The 18,933-nt window shown below is 44.1% G+C and overlaps 1 protein-coding gene across 2 annotated transcripts in view; it reads left to right on the top strand.

Annotated features, from left to right (window-relative positions):
• Window positions 1–18,285, top strand: part of Kif5b (kinesin family member 5B) — a 43,431-nt gene extending 25,146 nt beyond the window's left edge. The window contains exons 14-26 of one of the 2 annotated variants that reach the window (XM_055629228.1): window positions 543–749; window positions 3,300–3,443; window positions 5,413–5,598; window positions 6,004–6,121; window positions 6,631–6,692; window positions 6,788–6,897; window positions 7,687–7,788; window positions 8,991–9,051; window positions 9,145–9,216; window positions 9,385–9,489; window positions 10,749–10,965; window positions 11,513–11,659; window positions 15,807–18,285. In XM_055629228.1, the coding sequence (XP_055485203.1) occupies window positions 543–749; window positions 3,300–3,443; window positions 5,413–5,598; window positions 6,004–6,121; window positions 6,631–6,692; window positions 6,788–6,897; window positions 7,687–7,788; window positions 8,991–9,051; window positions 9,145–9,216; window positions 9,385–9,489; window positions 10,749–10,965; window positions 11,513–11,643 (1,515 nt within the window). In that variant the 3' untranslated portion in view covers window positions 11,644–11,659; window positions 15,807–18,285. Of the gene's footprint in view, window positions 1–542; window positions 750–3,299; window positions 3,444–5,409; window positions 5,599–6,003; window positions 6,122–6,630; window positions 6,693–6,787; window positions 6,898–7,686; window positions 7,789–8,990; window positions 9,052–9,144; window positions 9,217–9,384; window positions 9,490–10,748; window positions 10,966–11,512; window positions 11,660–15,806 lie in introns of both variants that reach the window. The other variant, XM_055629227.1, reaches the window with a different exon arrangement.
• The last annotated feature ends 648 nt before the right edge of the window (window positions 18,286–18,933 follow it).

Genomic DNA, 18,933 nt, shown 5'->3' with positions numbered 1-18,933 from the left:
GGAGGCAGTCTGTTAGGAGTGGGGGCTTGGGAGTGTCTGTACTATTCTGAACCATGCACTACAGGACCTTTAGCACTCAGGATTCTCTTCCCTGTTGTTATTACCAACAGTTACTAATATTAATAATCCCATGCATTTCCAAATGTCTCTGGTGAAAAGTCACTGTTGTGGATGGTCCTCTATCTTCTCTCCAGTTCAAACATAATGTGTTGACAAATTTCTCCGAGGCGTGACTCAGAGGCCACCCTTAGTTTTCTAAAGCAAATCTCCGTGCTTTAAAGATGCCTTACTTTGATTTTATGTGTATACGTGAGTACCTGCGTGTGTGCATTTGTACCATGTGGGTTATTTCTCTTCCTTTCTTGTGTTGTACAAAGTGTTAGCACATCCCCTGTCCATAACTCCATGTTCAGTGCACGTGTTAAAGAATAAAGTATCAGCACCTTTAATAGTGTGACTTTTCATTTCTTGTTTGTGAAATCTTGACGCAAATGAGTGTTTTCTTTCAAGTTTGTTAAAATTCTATGTATTCTTTCATACAGCTTCTGGCATCAACCAGAAGGGATCAAGATAATATGCAAACTGAACTGAATCGCCTCCAAGCAGAAAATGATGCTTCTAAAGAAGAAGTCAAGGAAGTTTTACAGGCCTTAGAGGAACTGGCTGTTAATTATGACCAGAAGTCTCAGGAAGTTGAAGACAAAACTAAGGAATATGAATTGCTTAGTGATGAATTGAATCAAAAATCTGTAAGACATATTTTGTTTTCTTAAAACTTAAAAGTAATGTTAACTGAAAGGTTATTTAAATAAGTTATTCCTGTATATTGATAAGATACAGATATAAGATATTGCTAACATCAGTTCTCAGGACACCCAGGTCGCACCCTCACTTGTCCTTACATACCAAGCCCAGGAGCCACAGCAGTCCTGTTATAATTTTGGTTCCTAAAAGTATATTGATACGAAATTTAATTGTTACTTTAAATGACTTGACATACTTTACTAAAGCTGTCAGGTGATCAAACTCAAGAAATACTCACATAAAGAAATAGATGTAGGTGTGGCATGGTATGGTGTGTAGCTTGCCTTAGGGCAGGAGAGATGGGAAGACTGCCTGGGCTGTGTTGTGATGCCCTGTCTCAACAACCCGAAAGGGAGTGGAGGGAAGAGATGCTGGGTATCTTCTTGAGTTACTCCCGAGTAGTCAAGGCATGTTAGTTTGAGTGGTCACTGTTTTGCTCACTGGAATCCTGAATGGAGCCAAGACGTTCCAGTGCTGGGAATAGGACCTCCTGGTCTGTAGCGACGGACACGTATGTCAGCTGCCAGCAGCACATAGCTGTGATTCTTCAACTCTGGTTCGAGTTGTTAACCCTTTCTATTAGAAACCAGTTCCTGGTTGTGTTTAGATTGGTGCCTGCCATCTCTTTCTGTCTGTGCTCACATGTGTTACACTTATTTTTATACAACTGTGTTTCTTTCTCAGCTTCTCACTTAACCTGGCTGTCACACAAATAATTGAGAAGCCTGTTTAAAAATAAGCTTCACAGCACAAAAACTGAGCAGTTACTACTCTATTCTTAACCCTCTAAGCTAATTTGGTTTCCTCCAGCCCGTATCCCAGAAATACTTGCTTTTTGCAGCTTTCCTGCTCCCGCATTCCTGTCCTCATCTTTCCTGGACCTCTCCCATGGCCGAATCCCCAGGCTCAATCCCCTACTTCTCTCCCAACTCCTCCCCTGGCTGGTAGGATGTCCAGCCCTATTTCCTCTTCTGCTCAGCGATTGGCTGTAAGCTGCTTTATTGACGTGTCAGGGGACCATTGGGGAGCAGATTTTCTCAGAGCAAGGTTTGCAACCCCGTATAGGGGTACAGAAATCAGCATTTGAGTTACACAATAACCTTATGCCTATACACATGTCTAAACGAAAGCCGTCAGTACCATGAACTAGCGCCTTTAAAAGATACGCCTCTTTCTGAGACACTTTAAGGCCAAAGTGTGGCTCAGTAGTTAAGGGTGTTTGTTGCTCTTAAAGAACCAGGTTTGATTCCCGGCGCCCACATGTCAGTTTACAAACCTCCTATAACTAACTCCAGTCGCCCGGTGCTTCTTCTGACCTCCTCTGGCACGCCCCAGGCCTGTAGTGTTGTACACATACGTAACATACAAGCAAATACTCACATAAAATATTTAAATAATCTAAAAAGAAATAGAACTCAATAAAATAAAGCTTGCTGCCCCGATTACTTTGTTTTCTGTTCTTGCTCTCCAAACAACAGGTAGGTTTGTCATACTCAGTTGCCAAGGATAGCTAAGAATGTTGTAACTCTACCCAAGTGGAATTATTGTAGGAAACCTAGTTACTGTTTGGTAAAACAGTGAATCTTAGAGTTGGGAAGTTGGTCTTTGTCCATTGATTTTGGTATTTAAGACAGTTGTGGAGTTGAAATCACCAGATTTTGTTGGTTCTAAATGTAAACAATGTTATTATTTAGATATTAAAGAAAATGCCTGCCAGTGTAGTAAATCTTATGCTAGAAGCATGCTGACCTATGAAATCTAGAGGAGAGCTAGTAGTATATTGTAAACTGGGAGAATATATGTTCTACTGATAACCAGAAACTAAACCAACCATAACCCCCCCCCCACACACACACACAAAAGCAATCGAAATGATGGCACCTGTGTTCAAATATTGGCTAAAAGTCAGTAAATTGCATTAAAAATTCTACGTTTGATACTGATACATCACTTTAACATGGTCCAAATTGTACTTTTCAAAATTACGACTTTGTAGATGATAACCAGCTATTATTTTAAATGTACAGTTAGAATAATTAAACTCAATGGCATTCATCATTATGGCCTAAGTAATTACCTATGTTGAAGTAGTGAAAATAGTAGTAATTAAGACTGCATGGATTGTCTTTCGTGAGCATGTAGAAAATGAATAAAGGAAGCATACCAACTGAATGGAAAGTAGTTGTCCAAAGCCAGGGAATAGCATTCCAAACATTAGTTTGCTCAGACTAATTTCAGAAATTAAACAGTAGTAGTGGATGATAGTAATACCCGAGTCATGCCGAAGTTCCGGATGTCCGTGCAGAGAACCTCCAATCTGAAGAACTCCTGCTTTTACTGGGACATAGGAACACAACATGCCTGCCTTACACAGGCTGAAGACTTATTTCTACCTCACAATTCATTATGATCCAGGATCTCAAAACAAGAACCAAGTGGTCTGGGGCAGACTGTGCTGCCTATTTGAAGAGCCTTATTTTCTTTTCTCCTGTCAGGCAACTCTAGCAAGCATTGATGCTGAGCTTCAGAAACTGAAAGAAATGACCAACCACCAGAAGAAGCGAGCCGCCGAGATGATGGCGTCGTTATTAAAGGACCTTGCAGAAATTGGGATCGCCGTGGGAAACAATGATGTGAAGGTAATTCACAGGTGTGGTTTTCTGTTTGCGCGCACTGTTATGTGTGTGCCCGCTCTGTGGCACGGATGCAGCCACACATGTGTGTGAAGCTCAGCGATCAGTCCCCTTGGGCTCTTTGCTTCTTACCTTGTTTTTTGAAGGTATCCTGGCGGGACCTGGGCTTGGCCTACGGGAGCCTCCTGTGCCCGCCTCTTAAGCGTTGGCAGTGCAGTAGCCCACACACCTGGCTGCTTTTTGTTTTCAGTCTTTGTGTTTTTAGTGTGGGTTAAAAACCCCCTGGGCTTTTGTGGCAGACCTTTTAATGACTAAACTATGTCTTCAGTCCTGCCATTAGTTCTGTTCATACATGCCATCCTCACAGCCACGTGTGGTAGTGTGTGTTAACTACTCTTTAGACTTTTATATCTGTGTCTGTGTGTGCATATGTGTACGGGTGGCTCAGGAGGACAGAAAAGGCTGTTGGATCCTTGGAGCTGGAGTTACAGGTTGCTGTAACGCCCCTTGTCGGTGCTGGAGCACAGTTGAGCTCCTCTGGAAGAGCAGCACCCTCTTTGAACACACAGCCATCTCTCTAGCTGCTGTGATTTAAACAGATGAGAAAAGAGGGAAGAAACCAGGAGCACAGAAGGAGAAGAACACTGAGCACCCTTCTTGGGCCGTGTTGGAGTATTCCTCAGCTGTGCGAAGGTTCTCTCTTCACAGTAGCCTTGCTGGGCTAATGAGGTGGCTTAGTAAAGGTGCTTACCACGTAACCCTGATGACCTGAGTGTGACCCCTGGAACCCGTGCTGGACGGGAGAGCCAACCTTGTACACTGTGTCACTCGCACATTGGCATCACACACAGTGCGTGCTGACACTGGTGGGAAATAGCTATTTAAAAGTCTTAACTTTATTCCCTTGTGTTCGTGTTAGATTTGGGCAGTAGTGAATCTGCTCCGGGGGAAGCGCATAAATGACATGACGTATTGTTACCGTTTGCTTTCTAAAAAATAACCTTGTATGTGTTTGCGTGTGTGTGGAGGCCAGGGTCAGCACCCATGTCTGCCAGACTCTGTCCCTTCAGTTTTTGAGACTGGCCTTTGACTGAACCTGCAGCTCAGTGAGCAGCTCCTTTGCCACAGTGATCCCACCTGCCCCCGGGCTGCCTCTGAGCTTGATGTTCTGAAACTCAGCACTGCGGTCCTCACACTTGACACACGTTACCTTTGCCATCTGCCCGGCCATGCGTGTTAGATTCTGGAACAAGGCTCTCCCTGAGCTGGAATCTCAGTGACTTGCCCACACTGGCTGGCCAGTGAGCCTCAGAGAGCTGTCTGTCTCTGCCTCCATCATTTCTGGGATCACAAGTGCGCGCTACCATGCCCAGCATTTTCTGTGAGTGCTGGGGAATTCCCATCCTCAGTGGTCTTGGCACATACTTCACTGCTTATTCTGTAGCCCTGCCTGGGGTGATGTTAAACAGAGGCTACTTGAACTTTAAAGGTGACTGAAGTTCATGGCCAAAGTTACAGAGTAGGGCCCTGTCTCAAAAGCAAGCAAACAGAAGAAGGCGACATGACTCCCTGGTAGAGGGGGCTTACCATCAAACCCAATGTACCGAGAGTCAACTTGGGATTCACATAAGTGGGAGGGAAGGACTGCAGGCTGCCCCTGCCCTCCACCTGCACACCATGGCTCATACACATCTTGGCTTCCTGTGGCTTCTGTAATAGTGCACCCCGAAGTTAGCCAGGTTTTCTAGCCCAGCCTGGGGAAATGCACATTGAACATGGTTGGCTCTAACTTTTTTGTTCCCCTGTGTGTGAGGGGCGGGGCTTGAGACAGGGTCTTACTCAGTTCACCTTGTAGATCAGGCTTTTTTTGAACCTACAGAGATCTGACTGCCTCTGCCTCCCAAGTACTGGCGTGAAAGGTGTGTGCCGCCTCATGACCCTGTCTTTAACTTCCTCCTGGCTTTTCTCACAGCAGCCGGAGGGAACTGGCATGATAGATGAAGAGTTCACTGTCGCAAGGCTCTACATTAGCAAAATGAAGTCAGAAGTGAAAACCATGGTGAAGCGCTGCAAACAGCTAGAAAGCACACAGACAGAGAGCAACAAAAAAATGGAAGAGAATGAGAAGGAGTTAGCAGCGTGCCAGCTTCGGATCTCCCAGGTAAGTGTTTCAGAGTAGTTTCTCATTGTTCTGAAAAGTCTAAAAGTCATTTATTATTTATTATAAAAGTTTTCAGAATCATAAGCTTCTGTGTATTTCAGTAATAAAGTAGGTGTTTTTTTAGTGTAGCTGCAGTATAACAAGGTAGATGATTTCTTGTGGACATACTAAGTATGGAAATTAGCTAGAGCCGTGTGACTGACGGAATGGGGGAGCGAGACGGCAGGGAGCAGTGGCTTCTGTCTTCAGCTGGGAGCAGTGGGGAGCTCTCGAGGACCTGGTCAGGGGGCTTAGTAATAGGTCTTGTAAGCTGTGTAGTCACACAAGCTCTAATCTCTCACATCTGGACTGTAAAATGCGCGTGAGATAGTTCTCCACTTCATGTCACTATTTTCTCCCTGAAAGCACGAAGCCAAAATCAAGTCCCTGACAGAGTACCTTCAGAATGTGGAGCAGAAGAAGAGGCAGCTGGAGGAGTCTGTCGACTCCCTGGGTGAGGAGCTCGTCCAGCTGCGGGCACAAGGTACGGGCTTCGGTTGCTCCGTCCACCTTCCTACTATAATGGAACTGCGGTACACACACACGCCCTGAAAAGCAGGAAGAACGTAGAGAATCTGGAATAGTGAAGAATGATCCACTTCAGTGTGCCTTTGAAATATTTTTTACAATTAAAGAGTGATAGAGGATGCATGGAAGCCCCTGGTCTCCAGACACGCACACACAAGTGAACACTCCCTTGTGAACATGCGTAGTCCAAATACACGTTACAAAATAAGAAACTATGTTGAGATAAATGGCAATTCAAGATATTCCCACACATTTAGACATGTATGTGTTTGTTTAAATGCTAATACAATGCTTAGAAATATATCATTTTCCTTTTGTGATGTCAGTACAGTGGTTACAAGGTAGCCTAGTGTTCCTGAGCTTGCAGAGTTTCGCCAAGTCCTTATCACACTTATTTGCCCTGTTTATGTGAGGAATCTTAAGGCTCACTTTGACCTTGGTTTTTTACTCTCCTGTACCAAACAGAGAAAGTCCATGAAATGGAAAAGGAACACTTAAACAAGGTTCAGACTGCAAATGAAGTCAAGGCAAGTTTGGCACGCTACCGCACCGTAAAGTTTTAATCCATCATTGTAGAAACTGAGTCTAACTCTAACATCTTTTCCCTTCCAATGGATTTCAGCAAGCTGTTGAGCAACAGATCCAGAGTCACAGAGAAACCCATCAGAAACAAATCAGCAGTTTGAGAGATGAAGTTGAGGCCAAGGAAAAACTAATCACTGATCTCCAAGAGTAAGTGTGCTTTTCTCCGAGCTGCTGGAGACTGATTCAGAAAGGTTCCCTGTTGAGACAGGAGGCACTAACAGACATACATCCTCCCTAGAAACCTGCTGTTGTCAGTGATGTTAGAGTCTTTCTTTACATTTTCAGTAAATATTCCAAGTTGTAGATGGGCTTTGAAAACACTGTTTTTAGCGCTTCCATCTGAATATTTTGTAAAGGAAAAAGGGAGGAAGGGCTTCCAGCTTGACGGTGAGTGCTAATAACTGCCAGCTTCCACGGGGTCTGAGACTGTGGGGACGGTGTTCTGTTCTCAGTAGTCATTGTCTTAGTTATCTAGAAGCCATTTCTTCCTTTCTAAGTTGTCTGTCTTCACACATAAAGACTAAGTCAGAGAAATCTGTGATGATTTGAGTAAACAAGAGTGAGAGCAAACTAAATGCTGACAAATTTTGGGAGATGGTTCTTGCTGTATTAATACCTAATGGAAGTGAATATCAAGCTGTGGGAGCAGAGAAATGATTTCAAATGGTCATGTGAAAGATACTGTATAACTGAAAGTACCCACGTCCCTTCCTTTCCCAACCTCATGAGAACAGTGTAATGGTACCCTGGCCAGCTGGCAAACAGATTGGGCATTTTAGAGTTTCGTTGAAGCCCAGCGTAGTTCCAGGCTGAGCCAGGAGGATTTCAAGTTCCCGAGCTCTTGTTTTAAAAAGCAAGCCCCCTCTAAAGAGCGAAATTTTGATGATGACCTTCAGGAAACTTTGAGGCAGAGTTTATATTCTGTTGTTTTGTCAGTCAAAACCAGAAGATGGTGCTGGAGCAGGAGCGGCTGCGGGTGGAGCACGAGAGGCTGAAGGCCGCAGACCAGGAGAAGAGCAGGAAGCTGCATGAGCTCACGTGAGTACCCGGGGCCGCAGCCTAAACCTGTGGGCAGCTGGAGGCGCTTCTGGGAGTGGCTGTCTTCTGCCTTGCTTTGTGACATGTGCATGCGAAGTCTCAGGAGACCACAGCCCTGTTTCTCAGACTGCCTGCTGGCCTGGGTCTGCAGCACCTCAGAGCCTGCCATAGAAACTGTCTGAATATCTGAAAAACAGTTTAAAAAGTTTCAGGGTATGCTTCTAATACTTGATTTTGTCAGATTTGCTTTTTTGTAGAAAAGACGTTGTTTTGGCCTTTTTAAAATGAAGTTTTGGTGTCTTTTTTTTTGTTTTGTTTTCCCTCTCTTCATGTGTATGAGGGGCCTTCCAGATTCATGCACATTGACCATGACCATGTATGTGCCTGGTGCCCCCAGGGATCAGAAGAGGGTGATAGACCCCCCTCTCAGTGGAGCCACAGACTCGGTCAAGTCATCACGCAGGTGCTAGGGCTCAAACTGGGGTCCTCCGCAAGAGTAGCAGTGTTCTCAGCTGCCAGACCATCCTCCTGCCTACTAACCATAACTTTTTGAGCAGACGGTTTCCCTCATTGCTTCATTCACTGTGCGTCACTGGCTTTCCAGACTGTGTGAGCAGGCGCACAGCTCATGGTGATAGTCTCTCATGGGCCTAACTACACAGTAGGATGGTTGTTCTGGAGGGCAGTGCAAAGAGGCTTATGGGAAGGTTCTGCTGAGGGTGTGGAATGTTTGCAGGGCGTAGGGAAGGTACCAGGCACGCACGAGGCCCTGGATTCAGGCCCAGCTCTTCAGGGATAGCCAATGAAGGTGGAATTCTACCGGATTGCAGATAGAGTTCTGTGTGCTGTAAAATACTCCAGTCTCAGACAAATATTAGTATCAACAGTCTCTTTAAGGAATATTATTTTGGATAACTAGCAGCTCACTCTTTGTACCATATTTTAAGGTAAACTTTGAGTCATTCCGTATACGAACTGTCACATGGCGACTGATCTGTGCATCCCTAGTAAAATATAAAATGTAAAAGACTGAAATTGTACATACAGATTCAAAAGCTGTGGCATGGGCAGACTGTTGTTTAACTCTAAGTACATTTCTATTTGAATTCATAAAGTTTGGTTTCATTTTTGCTAAATAAAACTGGAATTTATGGACTCAGTTAAAGACCTGTAACCGTTTTGTAACTGTTGCTTCAATTTAGGGTCATGCAAGACAGACGGGAGCAGGCGAGGCAAGACCTGAAGGGTCTGGAGGAGACAGTGGTGAGGACATAAGGGGCACAGGAGGACTGGGGTGCGGTGTGGGTTTCTGTGTCTTCGTCACTGTGAATGTAACCGAATGTCTATTCACTCCAGGCGAAGGAGCTGCAGACTCTGCACAGCCTGCGCAAGCTCTTCGTGCAGGACCTGGCCACCCGGGTGAAGAAGGTGACGCAGCGCGTGCGCGTAGCCTTGTGCTGGCTTTGTGTGGTGCTCTTTCCTTAAGTCTTTGTATTGGTCGTGCCTGCGTGCGTCTTGTTCTGTCCGTGTGTGTGGAGGAAGCTCGGGTGCTTTGGTTGTTACACTTTCTCACTGCTTTTCCGCCGTCCTCCTCAGAGCGCCGAGGTTGACTCGGACGACACAGGCGGCAGTGCGGCACAGAAGCAGAAAATCTCCTTCCTTGAGAACAATCTCGAACAGCTCACCAAAGTGCACAAACAGGTACTGAGAGAGCACGCGCGGTGTGGCGGCAGTGCTAGATGGCGTGAGGGTGTAGGAAGCTCGTGCCCGTCCAGAGCCTGGAGCCCTGTGCCCTGTGGCTCTCCCGGCAGTTACGCAGAGGTGGGCGCTGTCGGGGAAGCTGACATTGTAGTTTTTGGTTTCTGTGCCTGGGTCTTGCTCTTCCTCAGCAGTCCTGCCTCTGCTTCCTGAGTGCTGTCATTACGGTATGAGCTACCATGCCCAGGTGGGGAGCCAGTGCTTTTATCAAAGCTGTTAGGAAACAAAGCCTAAGAAAAGTATGAAAAATGATTTGCTGTGGAATTGAAGGTGAAATTTGTTACTTTGCTAGGCAACCTCTTGTAGTTAAGGCACAGTCTTTTCCTTTGTTGATCTTTTTGCCCATAATCTGAAATACATAATGTAATATACTAAGCAGTTCATATTTTTAAAGGAACACATCTATCTTGCTAATTTTTAAACATAGACCTTTGTTACTGCCAACTGAGGGCTCTCACCAGTGTGAAGTTAAGACTTTCAGCTTTACTAGTGTGTTTCCTCAGGCTGTTGGTCCTGCAGAGCAGCTGGAGACTTGGCGCAGTAGAGAGTTTGCCTAGGATGCACGAAACCCTGGGTTCAGTGGCCAGCACCCCATAAAAACTGCTCACGTATACATGCAATTCCCTGGGGCATAGAGACCGGAGAATCAACCTTCGCTACCTGAGTTGGAGGCCATCTGGGAGACACAAAACCCTGTCTCGGGAATGTACCCAGGGGGGAGGTTGCGTTACCATCTAAGTGTGTAACTGCAGGAAACTCTGTGTACCGGCGCCATGTTCTACTCCATCGTTCACCTAGGTGCAGAGGGATTGCGGTCCAGTCCAGTGCATAAAAACGAACAGGGCTGGGATGGTCTGTTGGGAGAGTGCTGGCTTGGCCTGCAGGACACCCTGGCCTCTGCCCTCAGCGTCACAGAAGCCTCGTGTGCTGACATGGCTCTAATCCCAGCGCTCAGGAGGCAGAGGCAGTGCCAGCACTCTCATAGAGTTGGTGTGAGGCTATTGTAGGCGGCTGTCTCAGAAGGTAGCTGCACCAGCTTTGTGGGAGGTGTGTCTGACAGGTGTACATTCCTGCACAGTGCTGCCCACGTGGGAAAGCTCAACAGAAAATGTAGTTTTCCTTTGCTAAACTGCAGTCATAAAATACTCAGTTTCTTAAATCATCTCATTAAAAGCTGTTCATATTTTCTTGGTAAACTTCAGTTAGTACGTGACAATGCAGATCTTCGCTGTGAGCTTCCCAAGCTGGAGAAACGGCTGAGAGCAACTGCCGAGAGAGTGAAAGCTTTGGAGTCAGCCCTGAAAGAAGCCAAAGAAAATGCATCTCGAGACCGCAAACGCTATCAGCAGGAAGTAGACCGGATAAAGGAGGCGGTCAGGTCAAAGAACATGGCCAGAAGGGGCCACTCAGCGCAGATTGGTGAGTAGAACACACACTCCCAGGGAGCTTGGCAACACCTGTCTCCTCTGTCGAGCTGTCAGGGCGGGCAATTCCTGTCTAAATTACTAAAGAGTGATGCTATTGGGAAAGAAGGTAGAAACTGAGAGATAGCCATTCACTGTCAGGTAACTAACTAAAAAAAAACCTAGATAGACAGAGGCCAGGAGAGACTGTCTAGGTAAAACCACCCAAGCAAAAGAGAGTTTCCGGAAAGGCCAGATGGCAGCGGCAGTTAGTTGCTCATGCCTCAGAATAGTTATTGGTGCAGAAGAAAGACGAAGAGCTTGTAGGTGGCAGCACTCCCGCGCGAGCTGATGGCTGTAGTTTGATCTCTCAATCCCACAGTGGGAAGAGAACTGACTTTGGAAAATTGCCCAGCTGTGAGTTGCAGGCCAGCCTAGTCCGTGCAGAGTTGTTCTAGGGAAACCAGGGCTCCGGAACAGAACTCGGGAACGGGGAGTGGCTAGAGAAGCCTGAGACAGCAGTGCTGTCGCTGCAGCCTTCTAACCCCCTCTTTGTCTCACAGCAAAGCCCATCCGGCCTGGACAGCACCCCGCAGCCTCTCCGACGCACCCAGGTGCTGTCCGTGGAGGAGGAACCCTTGTGCAGAACAACCAGCCAGTGGCGCTTCGAGGTGGCGGAGGCAAGCAGGCGTGAACGTGGCACAGCGCAGGTGCGGGTGCACGCCGGCTTTTGAGTTGTAGCTGTGTGTGGAAATGCTGAGCTCCCGCTTGGGATTTGAGTTTCACGTTAGGATCGAGAGTCTGCTTTCAATGTGTGGTTTTAGGAATGCAACTTGGCGTGGTTTCTTACAGATTCAGATAATCTAGATTTTCAGTTTTATGTTTTCAAAACTCACATTGGGTCATTTATAATAGTTCTTTTTATCCTACCCAATGGGTGTGTCCTAGTTCATCATCCTCCCTTTACTAGAAATTTAATAAAACACTTTAACTTTGTTCTGAAATTGAAACTTCTTTAAATGAAATTTAAAATGTCTTTATACTACCTCATTCTCCAAACTGGAATACCAAGGCATGAACATTTTTAAGGCTCTTACAATTTGTTCCTAGAAAGACAGCCTAAATTGCATCTTCATAAAAATTAGCATTTGTTGCATCCTTGCCAGCACTGACTATTAATAGTTCATAAGCTTCTAATTTGATGGGCCCAAAATAGTATCTGATTGGTTTCTTAAATGAAGGTGGACTTTATCTGTGTAGGCACAAGTATGCAGAATGGAGGATAACTGGGAAAGCCGTTCTCCTTCCACCATATGGGTCCTGGGATCAAGTTCAGGCTTGTCTGCTTCTGGCAAGAAGATAGAATGGCATTTGAGGACTTTCTTTAGTCTATGCTGCAACTTCAAATTTAAAAGTTCCAGAGATAACAGACACCATGGGATACTTGATAGGGTTTTAATTAGTGATCCGCTCCACACTTTGCCTGATAGTTGATGACACATTGCCACAAGTCTGACTGTACTGCAGAGGTGCCAGAGGAAATGCTGGAGCTTTAACATACCAGGTAACGGAGATGGCTAACCCCTCCTGCTTCTGGGAAATGCCAGGCCTCATGTATTTTAATTCTGCTTGATCTTGTTTGACACTTTGCATAGCGCTGCCTCTAACTCTTGGGTAGAGATTAAAGCAATAATCTGTAGAGGTTAAAAAGTAACACTGTGTGTTTCCTCTTAAAGTCGGAAGTTCCAAGTGTCAGCCTGGCTTTGTCGCATTGGAGAGCCTGAACAAAGTAAAGGGCTAAAGTCAGCTCTTTCTGGGCTGGGGACTTGGTTCAGTCAGTTTGCCAAGTGAGTGCTGCCACTGAGGCGTGAGGGCCCACGTAAGAGCTAGACACGGAAATACACATCTGTAAACCCAGCTTCCGGGAGCAGGAATCCCTGGAGCTCACTGGACAGCCAGCTAGTAAACCAGAAAGTTCCAGGTTCAGTAGGAGACGTGTGTCAAAAACATACAGCAGTGAAGTAAATGACCTCTCTCTGGCCTCTCTACACACAAACTACATACATATAACACACACATACACACACACAGGAAAAGTTAACCCATTCTTCGAGTCCATTTAAAATTCAATATAAAAATAAGTTGTGGATCCACAAAAAAATAGCTTTATTGTGCACCTATAATAAGTCATTCATACCTAACAAATTTAATATGTATAAATACTAATTCATACCCAAACTTGGGTCTCTCTTGTGCCTCTCTCGGGGTACTGGGGCTTTGCCTTACTAGTTAAGTGTTGTGCCACCCAGCTGTCCCCCAAAACCCTTCTCTATTTCTTGTTAACATCCTGTGTAGCTACTTTTTCTAAACCAGGGCATGATCTAGGACTTTTTAGTTTTTTCGCTGTAAATTTCTTTTTTTTGTTGTTGGGCTTTTTGTTTGTTTGGTTTGTTGTTTTTTGTTTTGTTTTGTTTTTTGTTTTTGAGACAGGGTTTCTCTGTATAGCCTTGGCTGTCGTAGACTCACTTTGTAGACCAGGCTGGCCTTGAACTCACAGAGATCCACCTGCCTCTCCTTCCCTGAGTGCTGGGATTAAAGGCGTGTGCCACCGCACCCGGTCTTAAATTTCTTTTAATCTAGACCATACCTTTCTCTACGCTTTTAGTGACAGTGACTTAGCAAGGACATCTCATATCATGACTGTATGCTGCCTCCTTCTGGATGTGTGTAGTTATGTGTTTAGTTACTTGTTCCTTTATCCATTGTGTATTTGTTTGTTTTGAGTCAGGGCCTCCTTGTGTATTTTGGTTTGCCTGGAGCTTGCTATGTAGACCTGGTGCTGGGAAAAAGGTGTGCCACCATGCGCATAGTGCAAACATTTTTGGTGAGCCATATTATCATGACAAAGGAGATAGTGAGAGGTGCTCCCAAACACTCCATGTCCTCTCTCTGCCCACTTTGGACTAATAACTGACTTCAGCCCCTTTTATTAGGAAGATGGAAACAGTTCCTGAGAATTCCAGGAGTCAGGAAATCATCCTGCAGCACAGTCTTTAACTACACGGAAACTGCTCCTTCTGCCTCCCAAGAGGTGGGCGTTGTGGAGCTGAGCTTATCTGTGGATGTTGCTTTCATGTTAAAATTCACACATAAACTTTGAACTCACATGCATAGAGTAGACCATGAGCTCACTAAATGCATAGAGCTCATGTATGTAGCAGTGGTGTTTCACATACAGGGGAGATAAGCTAGCTCAGGTGAGCAAAAGATTTATTTAAGAAGTATAATTGTTTCTGGTTTGTTGCATTGGTGGATCAAAGGACAGTCATTTGTTTAAACTTTTTTTCTTTTAAAATTATGTATGTATGTATGTATGTATGTATGTATAGTGCCCAAGAGGCCAGAGAAATCAGTCACTCAGGAACTGGAATTACAGACAGCTGTGGACCACTGAGAGGGTGCTGGGTGTGACCTGGGGTTCTCTGCAAGAACAGCAAACACTGTGACACACTGATCATCTCAGCCTTTTCATTTCTTCACCAGTGTGTCTTAACTGTTTGGGGAATAAACTGTTGAAAAGTAAATACCCTGAACATAGTTTTTTAATTACTTTTTAAATGTTAAGAAAAACATGGATTTAGAGAAATGATGACAGTTATTAATAGTGTTTAATACCTTTTATTTCTAGTTTTACATAGCCAAGCTTCTGTCACAGATTTTTTTTAAGATTTATTATGTATGCAATGATCTGCCTGCGTGTGTGCTCGTACACCAAAAGAGGGCACCAGAGCTCATTACAGATGGCTGTGAGCCACCATGAGGGTGCTGGGGATTGAATTCAGGACCTCTGGAAGAGCAGCCAGTGCTCTTACCCTTAGAGCTATCTCTCCAGCCCTGTCAGGTAGGTTTTTAAGGAGCACAACTTAAAGATAGTTGGTATGTGTGTCGAGGGTATGTCTGTAGACCCGCAAGTGCCGGGCGTGTTTGTGGAGACCAGAGGTCAATAGTGGGGTCGGTTTTTGCCTCCCACCTTGTTTGAGACAGGGTTCTTCTGCACATCCGACTAACTGTCCTGACAGCCCCAGACATTCTCTTGCAGATCTAAGAGCATAGATTAAAGGTTTGCACTTGTGCAGTGCTTCCTGTGGGTTCTGGGGTCCCACAGTCAAGTGAGTGCTTTCACCCAGTGGCGTGCCTCCCAGCTCCTCCTTCCTTTCAGTTAGGTCGTCTGTATTTTCAACTAACCGCTGCTAGTTAATGCTCCTTGATTTAAGACTCTCATATGTTTACTGCTTAGAGATTGACACACCTGCTCCTCCCCCCTTCTCCATGCTACCTGTACTCCTCCCCGAAAACTCATGGCAAACCTCCTGCCTCATACCTCCGACTCCAAAGTTACAAGTTTGAGCCACCATGGCCAGCCGTGTTTTCTTCATTAAACAGAGTTAGTCTGTATCCCTCCACCCACAGCTTTATTGCAGAGATGAAAAGTGGTGGCCGACCTTGTAGGCACTGCCCTGCTCAAGAACAGGTAGAAGATAGTAAAAGACAGATCAGGAGCTGGAGAGATGAGAGTGTTTAAGAGCCGGGCTGCTCCTGCAGAGGACCCAACTTTGGTCCCTGTTACCCACACAGTGGTTTACAATCACCTGTAACTCCAGTCCCCGGGAATCCCTCTTCCAAACGCCATGGACGCCAGGCAGTTGTGTGCTGCATGTATATCATGCAGACGAGACGGTTATGCACATAAGATTAATCTAATTAAAAGGATTTTTAAAAGAAATTATTTGTTTCATTATTATATCAAACATGAGTTTTATAAAAACTAAGAGTTTTCTCTGCTTTCTCCTATTTCAGGTGTTGAAAAGTAACTGAAGTTTGAAGAGGACATAAAATCAGTCTTTCAATAACTATAACCTCTACCCCCCTGGGATTGTAGAAATTTACATTGTTGATGTGTAAATTACTCCTAGCCTGTACAGCTCTTTCCTCCCCACTCCTGTAAGCCCTGCTGCTTCCCAGCACTGGAGCGCCCTGCTGATATCCTGGCAGGGGATGACGGTTCAGCCTGTTCGTTACTCCTCGTCTTTGGTGTCTTCACTGTGCCGACTGACCATTTATAGGACCTCGCTCCTTGAGGTTGCCTTCTCTGTGTGTTTGGATCTTGTTTACATTACCTAGCTGCTATTGCTCTTCATTGTCCTTTTCTACTAAAACATCTTCCTTTTTTTTTTTTTTTTTCTTTAAGGAAATATGGAAGCTTTAGATTAAATGTCTTAAATTTTACCACTTTCAGCACTACATGCCACAGAATATGTCAGGTCAGTCAGTACTGTATTTTTTAAAGCCCTTAAGCAGGGTGTGGTGGCATACATCTTTAATCCAGGCAGAGGCAGGTGGGTGTCTGTCAGTTCAAAGTCAGCCTGCTCTACATGGTGAGTTCCAGGACAGCCAGGGCTACGTAGGGAGACCCTGTCTCAGAAACAGAAGTAAAAAGTTAATTAACTGAAACATGACGAGAATCCCTTGGAGTGAAATCAGGGCTTGTGTCCCTGGTGTGGTGTCTTGGGTAGGCCTCTGGCTGTTTGCTCCTGAATGCCTGTTGCACATTACTGTGACTAGAAACACTTCATACATGAGAGGAAGTCTCACGGTAAGGCTGTCTGGAAATGACGGTGTCCCCTCTAGTTCTGCACTTCAGCATAGCCTCGTGGGCCAGCAGGGCCCTGCTTCGCTGTTACACCTGCCTGCTAAAGGAGGAATTGGAAGATGCTAGTGTCATCTTTAATATTAGGAAAGAAATGGATTAAGACATTGTAGAATTAAACATTTTTAACTGTTAAATAACTATAGGCTGGCATAAATTTATAGCCTTTGAAAATTGAGACAATTGTCAACAGGACAGAAACTAAACTTAAAACTACATGGTTTGATTTTTCTCTGAAGTCTTGAAGGCAGTTTCCACCTACACTGTGTCATACACTATAATTTGCGTAGTTAGGAATAGTAAATTGTTTGCAAGTCACTGATTCAAAAAAAAAAAATTATATTCTTGGCCATAGTGCATAAATTTTAAATTAGAACTAAGTGTGTACCTATTTTGCCACTTATTTTTCAGATGATTAAACTCAATCAAGTACATTTTAAGGATCTATGAAAGTAGCAGGGAAAGATTTCACCATCTGCTTCCTCAGTGCTGGGGTAGCTGAAGCCCTGTTAGCAGAAATCACAGGAAATGGGCTGACTGAGGTTATTCGGTTAGGAGAGAAGCTGTGGAGGTTCTGGGTTAGAATCTGGCTGGCAGAACCTTTGGAAAGTTTTATATACAGATATTTGTATTATTAAATTTGGAGCCATAGTCAGAAGACTCAGATCTTAATTGGCTTATTTTTCTATTTCCTTAACTATTGTAATTTCCACTTTTATAATAATTTTGGTTTGAAAAATAAATTTATTTATTTTTTTAACAGTCAAAATCTTTGCTGTTGTAGTATGCAGCCTTTATGATTGTGTTGCTTCTATGACTGACTGAAACACTCCACAAGCCGAAGTGAAACCTTGATGCAGCGAGGTGGGAGTCGTGGTCAGTGAGAGGCCCAGCCCTGTGGGCATCGCGGTCTCTGTGACAGGCAGGGCTGCATTCATAAGGACATTTTTCCAAATGAAAACTCGCTTCTTTGGCAGTTTTCATAATGGAAAAAAAAATTCTCTTTTGTCTGAAGACAGTAATTTCAAGATGTATCATGGGTATTGGTGCTGTGTAACACACAATGAATTGTAACTAGCATGTGGTTAAGAAAACACAGTTAGGTTTTTTAAATTTTAATGTTTCTTTTCTATTTATGATTTCAAACTTTCATAAAGTGTACTAAGAATTACATAAATTTCTTTTCAGTGAACTAAACTGCTCTTTTTGCTATGATAGGTCATTAAATATAGCATTCACTCAAAATGGACATTTTTTATCATCTAGAATATTGAAAATATTTTAATTTGCAGTGTCTTTTTTGTGACTGGATATATTAATGTCCCTCTGAGTGGTATTGGTAATTGGTTCAGAAGAGAAACTCAGTGAAATAAGAGTAGTATTTATTCATGGTGATTCATTAAATTATTTGCCTAACTTAAGGAAACTAACTACTATGCATAACTGAATTTATTTGCAACTCTCAGTTTGATTTGAGGTAACAGAAGAGAGTCTACCTGTGGACTATGTTGCTTTATTTTCAGCACTTAGGGTTACAGTCAACATAAGTGGTTTGGGAAGACATATAATTTTAAGTTAACCTGCATGCTGTAAATGTGTTTCAATAAAGGAAAATCTTTTTGAAGTGTACTGACATTTTTGAGCTGTGTTGTGAAGATTTTTATGTAACTGAGTGGCCTGCCCTGATAGAATAGAGTGTGTCAGTGTGTTTCTTCCAGCATCAGATAGGCTGAAAGTGAGGACCTAGAAAGCCTCAGTCTTATGTTGGTTATGTTCCTATTATTTTGCATCATTCATCTGTGTCTGTCTTAGCAACAAGTAGTTGCTTCTGAATTCAAGTGGGCTTGAATTTTGGTGTGTGTCTTTAGAACTATTGTAGGAAGTTTTAATCCTAGAATAGAATAAACAGTTAGCCTCTAAGTAACTGCCGCTGGGTTTTCAACAGCTCCTACTTCATCATTTTGTCTGTAACCCTAATTGTCCATAGTATTTTAAAGGTGTTTTCAAGGTGATGTTAGTGACTGCTTTTTAATGGTTAAAAACACCTGAAAGCATACTGTACTGCAAAGGTAGGAATGATGGAGCGTGCCCCTGATGTCAGACCCCGGAAGCAGAAGCAAGAGAGGATCTTGGGTTCAAGGCTAGCCTGGGCTATATGCTTGTCTTAAAAAGAACACACACCAAATACTGTTATCACACCAAAACAAATAACTTCTTAAGCAGATTTTTATAGTTTTTGTAAGAAGCTTGTCTGGATCAAGATGCAGTTAAGGACCA

The sequence above is a fragment of the Psammomys obesus genome, unplaced genomic scaffold (genome assembly GCF_907164565.1).
Source record: "Psammomys obesus unplaced genomic scaffold, mPsaObe1.curated_primary_1811, whole genome shotgun sequence".
In the NCBI taxonomy this organism is placed as follows: Eukaryota; Metazoa; Chordata; class Mammalia; order Rodentia; family Muridae; genus Psammomys; species Psammomys obesus.
Note: the sequence above shows the minus strand (reverse complement) of the source record. Positions and strands in the feature narration are given on the sequence as shown.